Here is a 20026-nt window from a genome sequence, read left to right as displayed (position 1 = left end):
TAGTTTTTCCTCAGATGTGAGCGGTTTTTCTTCCGTCTCACTCATCTCCAGGGACAGGCAACTTAAAACAAAAGTGAAGCAAAATAAAAGAGGAATCTTAAAATGGCTACCCATCCTCTCGCCCTGCCCTCAGGGGCGAGCAGTTTCACTTGCCCTCAGTCGCTCCCCGTGCGAGCCACCAAATGCCGCAGTCTGGCTGGGCACAATCAGGAGCCACTTGTCAAAAGAAACTAACTTTATTTTTAGAACCACACACGCCAAACAAAACAGCTCCTCAGGGAAAACCCTCAGAGCCCAACTGCCACCACCGGCTTTCCACAAGCCTCTCTCACAACCACAAGCCTCTCCACCTCCCACAATCCTCCTGCTCTTGAGGCCGATTGGCTGGGTCGTGTGGGCGGAGCCAAAAGTCCCCCAATGAGCAGCTCCGTGGTCTGAAAGGGCAGGGAAACAGCCCAACGAGCATCACCGCAGAGGAGCCAATCAGCTAGATGTTGCTGGGGCCGCTGTGAGCCAATCATCAGCCGGCAGCTGGAAGTTTGCTGGCAGCTGGAAGTTTGCTGGCAGCTGGAAGTTTGCTGGGGCCCCTTTGGCTGTGGCTCTCAACACTAGAGGGCAGAATTATTAATAATAACCATAACTAAAATAAATTGCTAAAAGATACATGTTACAAATTATATAAATTCAGACATAGTTTTGGGGGTGGAAGTGAAAGTATAGAGAGAGGTGTAGTGGTGCATGCCTATAATCCCAATAGCTTGGAAGGCTGAAGCAGGAGGATCACAAGTTCAAAGCCAGTCTCAGCAACTTAGCAAGACCTGGTCTCAAAATAAAACATAAAAACTGCTGGGGATGTGTTTCAAATGTTTAGTGCTCCTGGGTTCAATTCCTGGTATAAGAACAAAAACATTTATGGGATAATTATTATAGACTGGACATACTATAAGAAGACATGTTGGGAATAATTCTTTTAAATAGTTTTTGTTCATTTTTGGCATTCTAATTATAAAATGTAATGAATCGCAATGGTTTTTGACTCTTGAAATATTTTTTTTAATTTTTATTTGGGGAGTAAAAGTTAAATGGATAGTACTCACCAAAATCTGTATTTCAAAAACTATGTCAACTTGAATTCACAAAAGGATAGTTGCAAAACTATAAAATAAAAATACTTGACTGCAGACTGGAGATGTGGCTCAGTGGTAGAGTGCTCATACCACATAAAAATAAATAAATAAAAATAAAGGCATTGTGTCCACCTACAACTAAAAAATATTTTTAAAAATACTTGGCTCCATATTCATCTATATGGGCTATCTATCTTTACTATTTTAACCAAGATTTAGGTAACTTTGAGTAGCATGTTTTTAATATTTAATATGTCCCTCGTAGCATTTTTTTTTCCTTCAGGCTTAGAATACAGACTAGAATCATTTAAATTTCTCATTTGAAAAGTGTTTCTAACTTTAAGATCATTAATGATGCAATAGTAATATTCTTTGTCTCCTGGCAACAGTATCTATGGTATTGTGGCAAGTGAGGTACCGAGAATGTGAGGAGATCAGTTAATGGGGAGTTCTGGAGAAGAAAGTCTTCAGAGTAGGAGTGTTGATATATTTGAATTCAACAAAGTGTGTTATCAAAAGATATGGTAAGAAATGCTATAGTAAGGGGCTTTCATTACTTTTCCTTTTAGTTTCTACTACAAGTAGATATTGAAATTGACATTTAATTTAAATTTTATCCATAAACTTATTTTATTCAATTCAAATGAGTATCTGTACTGAACATCTTAGAAAATATATTTTACTGATAGTTGTGCCCATAATCATGGCTGTGGTAAACTCAATCTGCTAAAAAAGTCATCAATAATTTCCGAACTAATTCAAGAATAAGAGATGAAAGATATAGTTGATATGTTGATATGGTATCCAGAATTACATTTATTCTTAATTTTAAGGTAAAGGAATTACAACCCCCCCTTCCAGATTATTTGACTGACACATTGACATCCCAGTAAATAGCCTGAGAGTTAGTGTTCTCAAATTTAAACTTAAGACATTTCTAAACTAAAGTTTTAAAGTAAGTTAGTTCTTTTTCAGATATCAAATATCTTTACTACATATCAGGGAAAGAAAGTTATGTCGGGTAATCAAGCATGTTTACATATGTATGTAATTTTCTATAATCCTGAACTTCCTGTCTAGATTATTTTTCTTTCTACAAAGTATTCATGAATCTTCTCTTTTGTATAGTTTTTACATACCTTAAAAGTGAATTATCTTTACTTCTCTCTAGTAGAACAATTTAATAAAAGTTTACAAACAACTATCAAATTAATAGTAAACAGTGGATTTAATTAAGGCAATTCTATTTTAAAGTTTCAAGAATTGCATTTTGATGGGGCCGGGGTTGTGGCTCAGTGGTAGAGCACTTGCGTAGCATGTGTGAGGCACTGGGTTTGATTCTAAACATTGCATACAAATAAATAAAACAAAGGTCCATTGAAAACTAAAAAAAAATTTTAATTTCATTTTGAAACTGTTTCTTTAAAGAATTACTTTATCCAGCTGTTTTCACTTACAAGTTTTTGCAGAGTGAGAGAAAACATGAAGACCTGAATATTTCTAGCCAAACCAAGAGCAACAGTATTGAAGTGAGGGAGGAGACTCCCCATGACAAAGCCAGTTAAGAAAACATCTGCTAGAAAAATAAAACCCACTTGAGTTTGGCAAAATTGCCTTCCAGGCATGAAATTAAATTTGTGTTTATGTTGGAAATGATCGAAGTAAATGCAGGGAGGAGGAGTGTGTATGGTATACGTAGCAAGGGTGAGAGGCAGGAAAAGTGGAGGGACAAGGAAATATTTACAAGAAAGAAGAGGAAATTCATTTTCAATCCAGGAAGGGAAAAAAAGGGTAGTATTTTTCCCTTGGAGAAAGTTTAACACTGAATGAGAATGGAAAGTATTAGAGAGATCATTCCACCTAAGGTATGTAAAACCTGTATGACACAATACTATGGACCACCTTAGATTGTGTGAGGACAGGTTGCCATGGAATGGTTTTACAGGACAAGAGTGGGGGAGGAATGAGCCTGAAAGGAAGGGAAGTCTGTGAAGTTGGTGAATGGGACTAGAAGGGAATATTACGGAAGTTATTTCAGCACCCAGTTGCCCTTGGACAGCAGTGGCTTAGCAAACCTGGCAGCTATTGCAAGTGCTTGCTCTCTATGCTCTCATTCCTTTCTTCCTTGATTTCTTTCTCTCCTTTTTTTCTTTACTCCTCTCTTTTTTAAAAAATTGCATTTTTCTCGCTCTCTCTCTAATAACTCCCTTCTCCTTGTTTACCAGCAGGCTCCTTCTGGAGCCTCACTCTAGCACCATCCCCCTCCTTGACAGGACTGAGGATTTGAAGAGAACAGCATTTGGTGAAGTGAGTTTTAATGGCTTAGAAGGGGATGGTGAGGGGATGGAGAAGAGCTCTTAACAGAGAATTTTTTAAAAGAGGCTATTTTTGTTGTTGTTTTGTTTGTTTTCTGGAGCATTCTGGTGAGTTCCTATTTCCCTGCTTCTCAGGACAGTGTTTATGAGTCATGTGGAAAGTGCATGTGGTATTGGTTACAATTCTGGAGTCCCTTCAGCTGTCAGAGATTCCTTAATCCCTTGATTGTTTACAGACATGTCCACAGGAGAGGTTAGAGATCTGGAATGACTTGAGAAATGCCTATGAGGTTACTGGATTTACTGTGAGGGTCATGGTGAGCTACACAGCATCTGGTGAAAAGGGGACTCTGCTTTGATCCCACTAGATGTCTTTAGTTTCCAACTTGCTAGGAAGCCCTTTGCATATTATTATTGACATTCTCGACCAGTCATTAGCTCAAAGGGCATTGGAGTTCTCTCTTACCATTGTGTCTCTCTGAAGTTGGTGGAAGTTTCCAGGGGTGGAAAGTCTGCATCAGGTATATGAGAAACAAAAGAAACTGGACTATTGGCTGTTGAATTTGCATATCTGTAACCCCTACTAGGCCCTATAAGGAGCAGAGAAAGAATAAAAAGGAGGCTGTGCTGCCATTAGCTCACACATCACACTGCAGGGAATTGGCACTAAACCTGAAAGGAATGAGATGTTTTCCTTCTAACAGTGCACACTTTTATCACTTAAATAAACAGGAAACAACCACAGAAACATAAACAATAACACAGGAAGTGTATATGTGTGAGTTAGGGAAGAATGGAAAGAAAGTGATGAGATTTTCTGGGATTAGGGGCAGATGGTTAGCCTCAGGGGAAAACATTTCTTTTAAGCTTCTGAGTATCAAGTTTTTAAATCCACTGCAGTTCTTTTTTTGGATCCTGTGTGTTTTTTCCTCTAGGTGTTCAGGTGCCTTGCATGTTTATCCTAAATGTTCCAATGCACCTTTCATGTAACCCTTTTAACTCACAGCCCCTTTTAAGCATGATTTCACATATTTTGAGAAGTTATTTCTCTATACATCAGTGACAGGAATTTGGGCATTTGTATAAATTCTCTGTAAGAACACTTTGACTCTTAGAATAGGAAGGAGTGTTAAAATAGCACTTGAAAATAAATGGTCATAAAGTGAAGAGAATGAAGATCAGGATATGAATAACATTAAAATAGAAAGTTTATGCTGGCCTTTTATGTCTGAATAGAAACTAAACTTTTAACACTACAGTCATCTTTTGGTAGAGGAGAAAGTGATGCTCTCCTCCCTCTCCCAGCAAGGGCCACAAGCCTGATTACAATAAGCCTATTTATAACTCTGAGCACCATCCCATTTGTAGTTGTTAAAAATGTATATAATAACTTCAATTTCAATACATAAACATTGATTTTTAAAAATTAAATACCTTTCTTAAAAATTTCACAATTATCTAATTTTCACTTATTAGTGTGTACCACTGAACATTGTGATTTACAATTTATTTTATACACATTTTTTTAAAACTTCAGCTATCATAGGCATAAGTTACTCTAATAGCCATAGAGTAAATCTGCCTTATGGTGATGCAACTAAAAATCTTCATTTAAAGAGAGATTGGATAACATTGGGGTCAAGTGTAAATATATGTACATATATTTTCTTACGTCTTGCCATTAGACTCACCTGGTATAAAACTAAACTATTTTATGGAGTCATCTGTGCTATTTGGAGGGGGCATACATTCTGATTTTCTGATTACTATAAACATTACTTTAGGGTTATCTAGGTAAATGTAGTAGACAATCAGAAAAGAAAATATGTATAATTATTTTGGATTTGAAATAATGGGAGATATTGGGGAAGTTTTCAATGTGTAGTGATAACTGCTAAATATCCACAATTTCTCATTTATTTTCTCTTTTTTTGGTGGAGGGCTTCAGGGATTGATCTCAGGGGCTTTCCACCACTGAGCCACAATCCCCAGCCCTATTTTATATTTATTTAGAGTCAGAGTCTCACTGAATTGCCTAGTGCCTCGCCGTTGCTGAGGCTGGCTTTGAACTTGTAACCCTCCTGCCTCAGCCTCCCAAGTCTCTGAGATTACAGGTATGTGCCACTGCGCCTTGCCTCATTTATTTTAATCCCATTTATATTAATATAACAAGAGCTAATTTTAAATTGCTTTCTCTGTAATACAGCAACTAAATCACTAGAACTCTCATGATAGAGAGATCACTTTTATCACATTTAATTCAAGTTATTTGCTTTGATTTTCACTACTTTTACAATTGTTGGTATCTCTGTTCTTTGGGAAAAGAAAAATTCTTTGCAGTTTTGAGAACTGCAAAAAATAAATAAAGCCTGACTGTTAAGATAATTTGGTTTAAAAGGTTTATCTACTTTATTCCTACAAAGTTATTGTAATAGTTTTTCCTTAGTTCTCCTCTAGTTCTTAGCAACCTAATCATAGAATTTGATTTGAGCAACCAAGTACTTATTTCAAATTATCGCTCTATTTTTCAAAAGCAAAATAACAAAAACAGTGGGCATCTTAACATTTTTTCATCATGAAACAAGATACAAAGTAATAACTATGAAGGGATGGGGACTCTTTCTGGCTCCACCAGACTTATTTTGTTCAGATATCCCACTCTGTATTTTATAAAATATTATTCCTTTCAGATTCAAATCAATCAAATATGAGTCATTCGTTTTCTTTTGGGTTAAAGTAAAACTATAATCTTTACTTCAATAGAGCAAAAGCAATGCAAGATGCTTCTGTGAGATGATTAACACTGTTTCATAACTTTTTTTTTAATGTACTGCACTATTAATATTGGCCAGGGCATTTTGTCTTATTGAATACAGCATGGAAGCATCAAAGCAATCATCATGTTTTATTCCTTATATAAGGAAAATGCTATTATTTTTTTCTGAAATTGGTATCTCTATTTGTAAAGGAATGTTTGGATGTGAGTAAACCATAATTAAATACTGCACTGTTGTTTCCAGCTATTTCTCACAGGCATTGATATTATTTCTTGGAAACAAATGCAGTATGTCAAAATATTCATTTCCTGTAAAAAAAAAACCTATTTCCTGTAGTCAAATAATATTTCATACTTCCTTGGACTGATGAAATACAATACACTAGGAGACCAAAATCTGTCTATATATGTATTGGTAGTATGTGTGATTATATAACTTGAAGATTTCAAGGAACTCACTTCTGTATATACTCATTTAATATAGATAGGGGAAACTAGTTAAAACTTCTGTTTTAGAACAATAATACAAGCTTTAGAAAAACTTACCATGAGGCTTAATGTCTAGTTGAAAAAAAAAATGTTGGATAGTTAAAACATTTTTAAAATTCATAGTTTAAAAACATTCCCCAAGTTCCTGGGTTCAGTCCTTTGTACAAAAATGCAATTGATTAGACTTCTCCCACATTAGTCAATATGTTTTAGATGAAATAGAAAAAAAAATTATAAGGTACTCTTGTTCAAACTACTCTTCCTTTACCATCCTTTTTCAGTTTCCTTTTGTGAAGTGATTCTTAAATTATGTTCCCCTGACGGGGAGCATTAATATCATCTGGGGGAGTTGTTAGAAATGCAGATACTCAGGCTGTACCTTTGTCCAATTGAATTAGAAACTCTGGAGTTTGGACCCAGAAATTTGTGTGTTGACAAGCCTGCCATATAACTCTCATTCATGCTAAAATTTTAGAGCCATTGTATTAAAGTAATATTTTCTATCTTCTGTGAGTGTATATGTATATAATTTGTTGGAATCCTGGCCAGGAGCATCAAATTACTTGTATTTATCTCTTTTTGTTTTTCTTTCTTCAGACTGGTTGTTTCATGACTTTATTCATTAATAATATGAAAATTGCTGTCGTCACTGAAAAATCTGCTGAATCATCATATTAAATATAGTGCATCTTTGAAAGTTATCCTTCTCATGTAAGTCTTTTAGTTTTATTCTTTTTATATATACATGAGAGTAGAATCTATTTTGATGTATTTATACAAACGTGGAATATATCTTATTCTAATTATGATACCGGTCTTGTGGATTGCACACAATGTTGAGACTTACCATGTTGTATTCATGTATATACATAGGAAACGTATGTCAGATTCATTCTACTATCATTTATATTCCTATGGCCGTTCCTTCATTCCCCTTTGTCTAATCCACTGAACTTCCTTAAGTCACTTCTCATTTTCTTTGAAAGTAATAGTTACAGCATTAATATAAGAAAACAGTGGCTGAACCCCCTTTTACTTTCCATAGTCAGAGGCACTGTAAGGTTTTGGCAGGGAGAACAATTATACTTTATTTTACAAGTATCCATTTATAGTCCTTGGTAAATTCTTGACAAATCTTTTGCTTTACTTTGCATTTTCAGATGAATTTAATTGGTTAAATAATTAAAATCACTTTTTTTTAATTTCAGGGTTTACTATAGTCAGATACATTATAGGCAAACCAATCTTTTTAACTACATGGGGAAAGAATTAGCCTAACGGATAAGTAAATTGGGAAAGTCTGAGTAAGATTTATATGATCTGTAAAAATGAACTGGTGATCTTCACATTTTGACAATGATTAGAAATTTCAGGTTTTATACTTGTGTTCAGGCTTATGAAAAAGCACTGAAGAGCTTGAATTTGGACATACAGCCCATGAAAATATAACTTTATACTTCATGTTCAAAAGTGTACTTTCAGTAACTGAGAGCTGTATTGTACCCAACATAGTACTGTAAGGAATGTAGATGGTTTTGTTAAATTTGTTCCCTCTTTATATTTAGCTGTGCTTTTTATTTAGCCATAAAGAACACATTCAGCAAATTCAATTTGTTTTCCAAGTTTTCAAATGTGTTATTTCTGTCTTTGATGTATGGTGGATTGACAGTACTATATGAAGTATGACAGTTAATGCTGAGCCATAGTCCATAGTTGAAAATAAGTCTTACTACTTTAATATCATATTTAAAATTTGTGTTAATAGCATAGCAGTATTGTTTATTATATTAAAGTGGACAATAGCAAAAGAAGCATACTATTTCCATGAAATCTTGACTATCCATGTTAATAGAAGTGAGCATTGTGGGAACTCTATCAATTGCATTCCATATCAATGCAAATGACCAATATTTATATCATTTTGACATATATGTCATTATATTTTGTGTGCTCATATGTCTAAATGTGCATATGTTTGTGTGTATGTGTCACAGATTTGTTATAATTACGTGTTTTTTCTAATGCAATTTATAAATTCATAATGTATTTACTATACATATAGTGGTAGAAATGATCATGAGATAGTAGCTTAGAGTTCCTCAGTAATATAATAATTTAATGGAAAAAACTATTTTAAAAAACAGCTTATGAAGTTATGGTAAGAGAAATGTAAAATTAAAAACATAAATGATTGTTAAAACTCTTGAGTTTGACAGTTGTTCATTCAATACCACCGTTTTCCCCACATACTAGCAAGTTCTCTGCATTATTGTTTTCTTATACTTAGGAAATACTAGGCCTAAATTACTCTATATATGTAATTTTTAAAGCTCTCTAGATAATTCCAAAGACTAGAAAGTTTTAGAATCGTGAACACAGGCAATCAGGTGGCAAGTGGAATGTTGAACATTGACGAACAGTTTCCTTGTGCCACTTTCCTATCATAAAGTGAAGTTAAAATTTGTACTTGTTTCTTTTCTTTGCAAGGTCTTACTATGATTCTGTTCCTTCCTTCTTCCTCTAATATCTATAAACAGATCCACAACATTTAATAGGGATTTCTAGTTTTCATTTGAAAGATACTTGTTATCAAGGACTTCTATGTTCTGGCAATTAGCTAATTTAAGTATGTCTTTGGGTGATTTTATTCAAAAACTTCTTTATGAAAAATAACATGTTAAGTTTGATAATGCCAATATAGCAACATTAATATTGTCCTTTATTTTCATGATTTATGTGGAGATTGTAGGTCTAGGATTAGGTCATTGAATATATTCTCTTTAATATTGTTGCATTATACTTATACACAACAGTGGGATTTATTGTTATTTAAATTTAGTGAGTTTCATTCCCCAGTTTCCCCCCTTTCACTTTCCCCCCTCCCTTCCTTCCTCTGGTTTCCTTTTCTCTGTTGTTTATCTCCCTTTTATTTCCACAATATCCTCTTCACTTTTTTTCTCCTTTTTTCTCTCTAGGTTCCACAGATGATAGGCAATATATGATAGGCATTATCTTTCTTGGTTTGGCTTATTTCACTTAGCAGTATGTTTTCCAGTTTAATTCATTTACCAGCTCTTTATGGCTGAATAAAATTCAGTGGTGTATATATATTACATTTTCTTCATCTATCCATCCATTCACTGATAGATACCTGGGCTGATTACATAATTTAGATTTTGTAAACTGTGCTGCTATAAACATGGGTATGCATTTATCAATACATTATGCTGACTTTAATGTTCAGTTAATTACCGAGATGTGGTATATGTGGGTCATATGGTGATCCATTCCTGGTCTTTTGAGGAACCTCCGTACTGATTTTCATAGTGGTTGTACTAATTTATAATCCCTCCAACAGTTCAAAAGTATTTCTTTTCCCCCCACATCCTTTCCAACCGTTATTGTTATTTGTATTCATGAAGCCTACCATTCTAACTGGAGTGAGATGAAAACCTCAGTATAGTTTTATTTACATTTCCCTTATTTACATTTCCCTTATTGCTAAAGATGTTGAATATTTTAATTTGTTTGTTCACCATTTGATTCTTCTTTTGAGTTGTGTCTATTTAGTTCCTTTGCATATTTATTGATTAGAATTTTTTGGTATTAAAGTTTTTTAGTTCTTTATATATTCTGGTTATTAATCCTCTATAAGAAGAGTACCTATCATATATTTTTTTCTTTCTGTAGGATTTGTCTTCATGTTCTTTTTTCCTTTTACTGGGCAGAAGCTTTTTAATTTGATGCCATCCCATATACTAATTTCTCATATTATTTCCTGAGGTTTAGGTATATATTAAGTTATTTGGTACCTGTACCAATATGTTGAAATGTTGACCTTGCAGTTTCTCCAAACAGTTATAAAGTTTCTGGTCCAATTTCTAGTTCTTCAATCCATTTTATTTTATTTCATTTTAATATTTTTAGCTGCAGATGGACAGAATACCTTTATTTTATTTATTTATTGTTATAAATAAATAAACCTCATCCATACAATCTATTTTAAGTTGACTGTGTGCAGGGTGAAATATAGGGATCTAGTTTCACATAATCTACATATAGATATCCAGTTTTCTTAGCAGCATTTATTAAACAGTTATCTTTTTTACAATGAATGTTTTGGGTGGCTTTGTTAAAGATCAGATGATTATCTGTGTGGGTTAATCTTTGTGCCTTCTATTATATTCTGTTCTTGTCTTTTTTCTGTTTTTTTTTTTGTCACTATCATGCAGTTTTTGATATCACTGCTTTCTAGTGTAATTTGTAGTCAGGTGTTGTTGTACCTCTAGTCCTGTTCTTTTGCTCAGTATTGTTTTGGTTATTCTGGAATATTTATTCTTCTTTATGAATTTTAGGACTGATACTTTTTCTGGTTCTATGAGTAATGTCATTGGTATTTAGATAGGGATTACACTGAATCAGTAAATCACTTTTTGTTACATGGACATTTAAAGAGTATATATTCTGTATATCCATCAATATGGCAGGTCTTTCCATCTTCTAGTGTCTTCTTCAATTACTTTGTTCAGCATTATGGATTTTTGTTGTAGTAGTCTTTTACCTTTATGATTAGATTTATTTCTAGGATTGTTTAAGGTTATCTTTAGTGGAATTCTTTTTCTGATTTCTTTTTCAGCAAATTCATTATTGGTGTATAGGAAACCTATGATTTTTATGTGCTGGTTTTGTATCCTGCTACTTTGCTGAATTTCTTTCTTAGCTCTATAAGACTTCTGGTAGAATTTTTTTGGATTTTCTAAGTATAGGATCATATCTTCTGCAAACAAGTGATAATGTGACTTATTCCTTTCCCACGTGTATTTCTTTTATTTCCTTCTCTTACCTGATTGTTCTGGCTAGATTTTCAAGAATTTTATTGAATAGAAGTGAAGGGTTTGGACAACCTTTATTGTTCATGAGTTTAGAGGAATTGCTTTCTGTTTTTCCAGGCCATTGATTTTTTTTCTTCTTTGCACTAACACTAATAAAGAAAATTTCCATTAAGGAAAGGAAATTTTTCATTTGCAAAATAAGCTTTCATATTAAGGAGAAATTTTAGAACATTTTCTATAACATCAATTAAAACTATTTAGTTTATATGTGATATTTATAAAATATTAGGATAATTTGTTCTTCCTAAAACTTTTATATTAATCCACCCAGTGTTAATGACTATTACTTTTCCAAATTGAGAATTTGAGAATTAAAAAAAGAACTGTTAGCTTCAAATAATTCAATGATAATGCCAGGAAAGCAAATTTAAAATCAGGATTTCAAGTTCATATTGCATGTACTATCAATTCATTAGCATCTTCCTCTTTCCAATGTCCAAAAGGCACTATGCAGATCATTTTACTTGATGGATGAATGAACACAATAAAAAATATGATTTGTAGTCAATTCAGACAATCAATCTTTAAGCATTGATTTGACCATTCACATATCAGATTTTACACACATTTGCAATTAATGTAGCTTCAAATAAAATACAACTCATCAAATGACCATTTTATCACCAAACAAAAATAGACATTAAGTCTTTTAGTTCTTTCTTATGCGAATTGCATATAGAAAATCAGATTGATTTGTCTTATTGTTGCTGAATTGGACCTTAGAAAAAAGGCTTGAATGACCAAAGTCTGGTCTACAGATGTCAGATAAGGTAATTATATTTTTCCTAGCTTGACTAGGGAAGTATGTTTAAACTCTAAATATTTGGCTTGCTCTAAAAACCCCATAGATAGGCAATATAAGAATGACATCAATAATAATCTGCCTTAAGAATCATATAGTTTTTATTTCTGTTATTCAGAAAAGAATGCCTAATTTCAAAATTATGCCCACAATGAACTTTAGTTTCCTAGATTTATTTGCTTACACACCTTAATAGAGCATGTATTCACTGTAATTATTCCTAATGAAATAATTATATCTAATTACACTTATAGTATTTATACACACTAGAAAATTTTAATTTCCTGACACTCCCCTAATTGTCAAATTTTATATTATATTGCACATCTGCTGTATATACTTTTTCAAGCTCAGAATTCTTATGCTTTTGTATATTATTCCACTTATTTTGGGCACAAAATAAATAGTTTAATTTGATTTTCATTTCAAAGTAACATTCGCTGTTCCTTCAACTGATGTTTCTTAAAGGACTTCTGTGTTCATAGAAGAGGTGATGAACTTGGTACTGTCCTTAACCTCAGTAAATCCAAGGAATTAATATTCAATGAATGACTTCAGTAATATTCTTTAAAATGTGAACATAAATGAATATGAAATGATGTTTATTATAATGGTCTTATATTTGTGGAATAAAGATGCTATACATTGTTTTTAGGCACTGTAATATTCAGTCTATGTGATCTAACAAACTCAGACATGCAGTCTAATTTTACTTTTTGTTCATGACAATTAACCTCAATGATGTACTATGATTACACTGTGAACAAAATTTACACCACCCAAACAAATAACACTATTTTGGTATTTACATAAAGATTGAAAGAGGCCAATATTTTACATCAACAGTAATCATAGCTCCAAAAAATACATGAGAAATCTATTTACATTTACCAGTGAATCTAACAAATTTTTATAATAATCATCATGCCTTTTATTTTACTAGATTTAAACATAATCATGTAAGTTGAGAATTTATTTCCTAGTATTAGCTTGGTTTATGTTAAAGTTAACTGTGGGTTGGGTGTAGTGATGCATGCCTGTAGTTCTAGCAACTCAGACGTCTGAGGCAGGAGGATTGCAAGTTCAAAACCAGCCTCAGCAATTTAGAGAGGCCCTAATCAACTTAGGGAAGCTTTGTCTTAAAATAAAAATTTAAAAAATATAGGGGATATAGGTCAGTGGTAATGCTTAGCTGATATAAAAAAAGTAAGTCTGTTTTTAACTATTTCATATACTTTAGTTATAACAGTGGTTTTAAGATGCTAATATTTCCTCTCAATGTTTTGCTTGCTCCCTAGTTGATCTACTGACTTCATAATGTCTGAAATCAGATTCAGCAATCTCACTTGGGAGCAAGTTATAACACTGGATCACGTGTTAGAGGAAGTAATTCCAATTCATGGACGGGGAAATTTCCCCACACTGGAGGTAAAACCAAAGGATATCATTCATATTGTGAAAGATCAACTCATAGAGCAAGGAATTATTGTTAAAGATACCAGATTGAATGGTTCCACAGCAAGTTACATACTTGCAAGCCATAATGGAATCATCTATAAAGATCTGGACATAATTTTTGGTGTTGAACTTCCAAGTGATCAGGAATTTCAGGTAGTTAAGGATTCAGTTCTAGGTTGTCTACTTGACTTTTTACCAAAAGGTGTAAAAAAGGAAAAGATTACCCTAAAGACCATGAAAGAGGCTTATGTGCAGAAGATGATCAAAGTTTGCAATAAGCATGATCATTGGAGTCTCATCTCTCTTTCAAATAACACTGGGAAGAATGTAGAATTAAAATTTGTGAATTCACTCAGACGACAATTCGAATTTAGTGTAGATTCCTTTCAAATCCTTTTGGATCCCATGCTAGACTTCTACAGCAACAAAAGTGCTAAGCTAGCCAAAGAATTCTATCCTGTTGTTGTAGCTGAAAGTATGTATGGAGACTTCCTAGAAGCAATGATACATTTGAAATACAAGCTGATATCTACCAGGAAACCTGAAGAGATTAGAGGTGGTGGCCTTTTGAAATATAGTAACTTGCTGGTTCGTGACTTCAAGCCAGCTTGTGAAGCAGAAATCAAGACCCTGGAACGTTATATGTGTTCTAGATTCTTCATCGATTTTCCTGATGTAGGAGAACAACAAAAGAAAATTGAATCATACCTCCGCAACCATTTCATAGGTGAAGGAAAGAGAAAATATGACTACCTTATGACCTTGCATGGAATTGTGAACCAAAGCACTGTTTGTCTAATGGGACATGAAAGAAGACAGACTCTCAACATGATCACCCTTATGGCTTTAAAAGTACTTGGAGAACAGAATATTCTACCCAGTACAGACAATGTAACTTGCTATTATCAACCTGCTCCATACTTAGTTGCTGAGGGAAGGTATCCTGTTTATCATGTAACATCTGGGCCACCACCCATTTTCTTCCAGCCATATCATGCATTGCACTTTCATGTGCCAAATGGTATGGTTTAAGAAATGCAGATACAATAGAAACTTTGCTTTAACTGAATACCTCTTAAAAGCAAATTTTCTGAAGTCTACAAAATTCACAAGATCTGGTTTTATTTTTTGTGCCGTTACCAACAAATTTCCATCAATTACTGTTTATACCACCATAGTAAACACAATATCATCTGTGAACTGACAGCTTTAAATGATTTTTGAATGTTATTGACTGGTTTTAACTTTCAAATGTTATGGACCAATTGAAATGATTTTCAGATCTTGCTGACGACTTAAGACTTTCAAATTTGCTGTGACAAATACATTTGAGATGCCTGCATCTTTGACTAAAATGTAAGAACACCACTCAAGTTTTAATTCTGAGGTACAGTGAAGACAAGTGTCAAATTTTTGTATTCAATCAATTATTTTATTATACTCCATTTTTTTCTAGTGAGTAATACCATCAATGAATTCTCAGTACTTAATAGGAATGTGTAAATTTAAAGACAACAAATTCAGAAGATATTAAAGCCCTGGACTTTGTAAGCATTTATTTTGTTTGCCAATTAAATTAATTTGGGTTCAAATTCTGGCTGTAGTTTGAAAAAAACACTGGAAAATGGTTCTGAAAATATTGGAATTAGTAAATTATCATTTAAAAACAAGATACTTAACCAATTTGTTGTTTAGAAAAATAATACCGCCCAGGTGTACAATCAGTGCTGTGACTGGTTATGCAGGATTCCTTTTCCTGAATATAACTTGAAAAGAATGAAATTCTCTGAATGTTAAACCTTTCTGTCATCATCTATTAAAATAAAATTCTGAATGGCAAAAAGGAGGAAAAAAAAAGGTGGCAGCGGTTTTTACCCGTGTCATTTACAATTTGCCCAACATCTTAATATATCTGGAAACATTCACTTTTAGTAAGTGAAAGTTTTTTTCTTTATCACTCAATGAAGCATTTTCTTCATTCTAACATTACCAAAAGTTTCTAATATGCCACTCAAGTGCCTCCTAGGGTTAGACTTTACATAACACTGTCATTTATTCAGTGATTGCATATGTTTACAATATATCTGAATATCTACTCATTTTATATCAGATATGCCACTAGCAAATTTGCCAGTGGGGATTCAAAATGAATATCCTTTACATAATGAAAATGACCCATGGCCAGTATTATTTGGATGATAGAAGGGGAATTGACCTGGAAGTATCATTAAGACCATCAGAAAACTTCTATATTTCTACTTGCTTCTGATTGTTGAGAGCCACAGCCAAAGGGGCCCCAGCAAACTTCCAGCTGCCAGCAAACTTCCAGCTGCCGGCTGATGATTGGCTCACAGCGGCCCCAGCAACATCTAGCTGATTGGCTCCTCGGCCCCAGCAACATCTAGCTGATTGGCTCCTCTGCGGTGATGCTCATTGGACTGTTTCCCTGCCCTTTCAGACCACGGAGCTGCTCATTGGGGGACTTTTTTTGGCTCCGCCCACGTGACCCAGCCAATTGGCCTCAAGAGCAGGAGGATTGTGGGAGGTGGAGAGAGGCTTGTGGAAAGCCGGTGGTGGCAGTTGAGGCTCTGAGGATTTTTCCTGAGAGGCTGTTTTGTTTGGCGTGTGTGGTTCTAAAAATAAAGTTAGTTTCTTTTGACAAGTGGCTCCTGATTGTGCCCAGCCAGACTGCGGCATCTGATTCTGATTTTTTTCTGAGTTTTCATCTCAGTTTTTATTGACCATCAAAAGTTTATACATCACAACAAGTCCCAACATTTATATTCTGAGAATTTGTCAATGATATACTATTTTAACCTGTCTTCTCTGTATTACAATACAGAACACAAGAAGTACACCTTATATGGCATTTTCAAATAATATTCAATATTTCTGACATTTTATACCAGAGCAATATATTTTTAAATAATTGTGTTATGTCATCACAGAACCCTGAGGCTTTAAAACATATGGACTTTCTCCCTTTTGGGACAAATAAAGAATTTATAAATAATATATTAAAAAGAAAATTCAGCAATCTATACTTTGTGTTGACTAAAGATGATTGATCATTCTTTCCCAAATATACTCTTTACTTTACTTTGAAGTTAGTAGAAATGCATGTACATACGACTAAAGGTATTTATCGGTAACAAAATATAATTCTAAAATATATAGGAAAATGTTTAAGAATAAAAAAACTATGTTAATGATGTCAATGGTGAAGGTTCTGTATTTTCCAAAGTGACGTTTTATAATGAATAATAGAATTCTTATGATGTTTAGAAACATCCCTGTGTGCTCCTATAACTGCCTTTAGTCTTACTGGGAATTAAGACTCTTATCTTCCTTAAAAAGTGATTTCTTCATGGTATTTGCTAAAACTTTAAGTCATAATGGAAGAATAGTCTGATATCTTTATTTTTTCTCCTAACACATCAAGCATGTATTTCTCTTGGGGAGAAAAGTTCAAAACTGTTACGTAAGATTTTCTCAAGAGAGGATCTTAACATATTGAATGGGAATGACAATAGAAGAGAAAGCTCTGGATTTATTTCTCATGACTTTTTGTTTATAGATACTATCACTAAATTAGGCTTTCCTTTGTCCCCAACTAACCAGAAAAAATAAATTATTTATCTTCAATTGTATATGAGTATCTCCCCAGGATTAGGCTAATTTCCTTGAAAAGCAATATTATCTCATTCTGTTCCATTGGGATAATAAATGGGAAACTTTTACATCAGTCAATTAATGCAATCTTCACCTAAAGGAGTTAATAGAAATTAATACTTAAAACTTCACTCTAGAGCATGTGTCATCCCATTACTAGAGAGACTACTTACTCTGTGACCATTTCATTTTGTGCAAATCCAGGAGTGTTTTTGGTTTAAAAAGCCTTTTTTTTCCCAGAAGCTTAACCCAAAACAAAAAAGAAAAATCTATATGGTGAGATAAATTTGGTATCTGCTGCAGATAAACATTCTTTTAAACCAGAATATTCTTATATTTCACAAATATCTACACATTATTATCAAAGTTCTACTAGTAGGTTATCTGTAACTTAAATTTAGAAGTATTCTTCTAATAGTGACTTATGTCCAGTTTAATCAAAGAAAATTGAAACAGAAGGATTATCTTGTTTGGGCAGATAACCCAGCTGAATTCAAGACAAAATTACAGAGCTAGAATAGCTGTGAACTGCACCTCCAGCAAACTAGGAAAGTATCCTGTACCCAAATTCCATTTTCTTATATAAGTAAGATCCTACTAAAATGCTTCCAAATTGTAAAGGGTCTCTAAAATTTGTGTTTAAAATCACTTTTTGTTTTAGGCATTAATAAAGATAGTATGTAAAATGCTTTAGATATAATTAAAAGTTCTTTCAGTCAGTGTATTATTTGAAGTATTTCAACTTTAAAAATATGGAAAGGTAAAACATAATTGAGAAAATTGAAGTTTTAAAGTTTGTAATTCTTTTCAAAGTTATATTGATTTAGGAAAACAACCTTTCAATTCATAGAATATTTAAGAAATATTTTATTTTATATATTAACATTTAAACAAGATTGGAAGGTGCATGTGAAATCAAATTGATAAACATTCTCATGAAAATGACTTTTGCAAGGCAAAAAACATTTCAACCTACTGTGAATTCCATTTGCTTTACCATTATAAAACATATGTAATGATGTTTTGTTTTCAATTGTGCTGTCCTTTATAAGGTTATATTCTTTATACAATTTCATAGTTTATGTACTGGGTGTTGGAAATTGTATTGCATATCTGCTGCTTCTTTTTTGAACATTTATTCAGCATGTTTAACTGAAAGTAGCAAATTTGTCAGACTGTCAGTATATTGTTGTTAGTTGCTTTCTTTAGAAAACAGTTTTCCCTAATTTTTGCAGGTTTGAGCAAAAACATACCATTTGGAGTATATAATGTTTGGATAGCAGTTTAGCATGTAACTGGTAAACTTTGAGCTTAATATGTGACTTTTAAATTTGCTTTATTATGAGAGTATGCAAATATTATTCACAAAAATTTTGCATTTAAAGTAGTGCTACATGGATTGCATTAGTGTTTGAAACTAGAACATCAGCAGGAGCAACAACTTTTTGTTTAGCTGTAACCCTTGAAAGAGCAATGGATAATTTATAGATGAATACTATGTGCATGTGCTTCTCATGACCATTCAAAAAGATAAATCTCCCTATCTATAAAAATAGTACCATATGGATAAACCATTTCATACCTCAGGACAAAATAATGAACTCCTGTCAATGCATAAAATGTCCTAATGGAGAAATGTCTTGAAATGGCCCTCTTTGCCAGCTATTCTTAGAGTTCCCAAATTAAAAGTGATAGATTAAATAAACCAAGGAATATAATTTAATGGTAATTTATGACAACTTATTCTAGGACTGGTGGTAGACTTTGAACCATTCTCTAAAATGTTAATTAAGTAATCTACTTTATATTATAAATAGATATGATCCAGGCATACTTAGTCAGTTGACTCAACTAATTAATCCAGAAACATGGGAATGATTCTTGTTTTAGCATTGGTACATCTCTGGAGGTTTTAGTAGGAAAGATTGTTCTTGAAAATGATAGCAGAGTGTAGTATGAGTATTCTAATATCCTATTCATCAATTTCATTCTTAGAGAAGGACAAAATAAAGTTTTCTATAAAAAGTGGGACTTTAATACCACAAGAAAAATTATAAAGCTAATATAATGTGCTTGTAATATCAGAGTTTAAAAATTTCTGTATGATCATTTTAGCCACTAGCTAAATTTTCATTGAAATATAAATTGATATTTGATAGTAATTGACTTACATTTTCTGTTTTAAAAGTTTTAAAAAATATTCACCTTCCCCCAATAAAATTAGAGCCAACACAAAAATATATTAGCAGATGCTTATGCAAATAAAATTGTGAATTATTGTATAAGTCTTATATATGATCTCTTTGAACAAAAGGATCTCTGTGTAAATTATGTTACTTCTTGTTTTGTGAGTTTTGTAGAAAAGCTTTGGGACACTGAGGATTAAATGCCTTCAAAAACCAATGATTGCAGTAAACTCCAGTTAGCTGTTGTCAAATAACTACTACAGCTCCATATTTTCTGTGAAGCAAAATGCTTTCAGATACTATCATCAG

The 20026-nt window shown here is 33.1% G+C and overlaps 1 protein-coding gene across 1 annotated transcript; it reads left to right on the top strand.

Annotated features, from left to right (window-relative positions):
• Positions 1 to 7305: 7305 nt before the first annotated feature.
• Tent5d (terminal nucleotidyltransferase 5D) lies at positions 7306 to 15027 on the top strand. The gene is made up of 2 exons (XM_015502123.2): positions 7306 to 7418; positions 13700 to 15027. The coding sequence occupies exon 2, from the start codon at positions 13719 to 13721 to the stop codon at positions 14889 to 14891; it is 1173 nt and encodes a 390-aa protein (XP_015357609.1). The 5' UTR covers positions 7306 to 7418; positions 13700 to 13718; the 3' UTR covers positions 14892 to 15027.
• Positions 15028 to 20026: the final 4999 nt, after the last annotated feature.

The sequence above is a fragment of the Marmota marmota genome, unplaced genomic scaffold, assembly GCF_001458135.2.
Source record: "Marmota marmota marmota unplaced genomic scaffold, marMar, whole genome shotgun sequence".
Classification (NCBI taxonomy): domain Eukaryota; kingdom Metazoa; phylum Chordata; class Mammalia; order Rodentia; family Sciuridae; genus Marmota; species Marmota marmota.
Note: the sequence above shows the minus strand (reverse complement) of the source record. Positions and strands in the feature narration are given on the sequence as shown.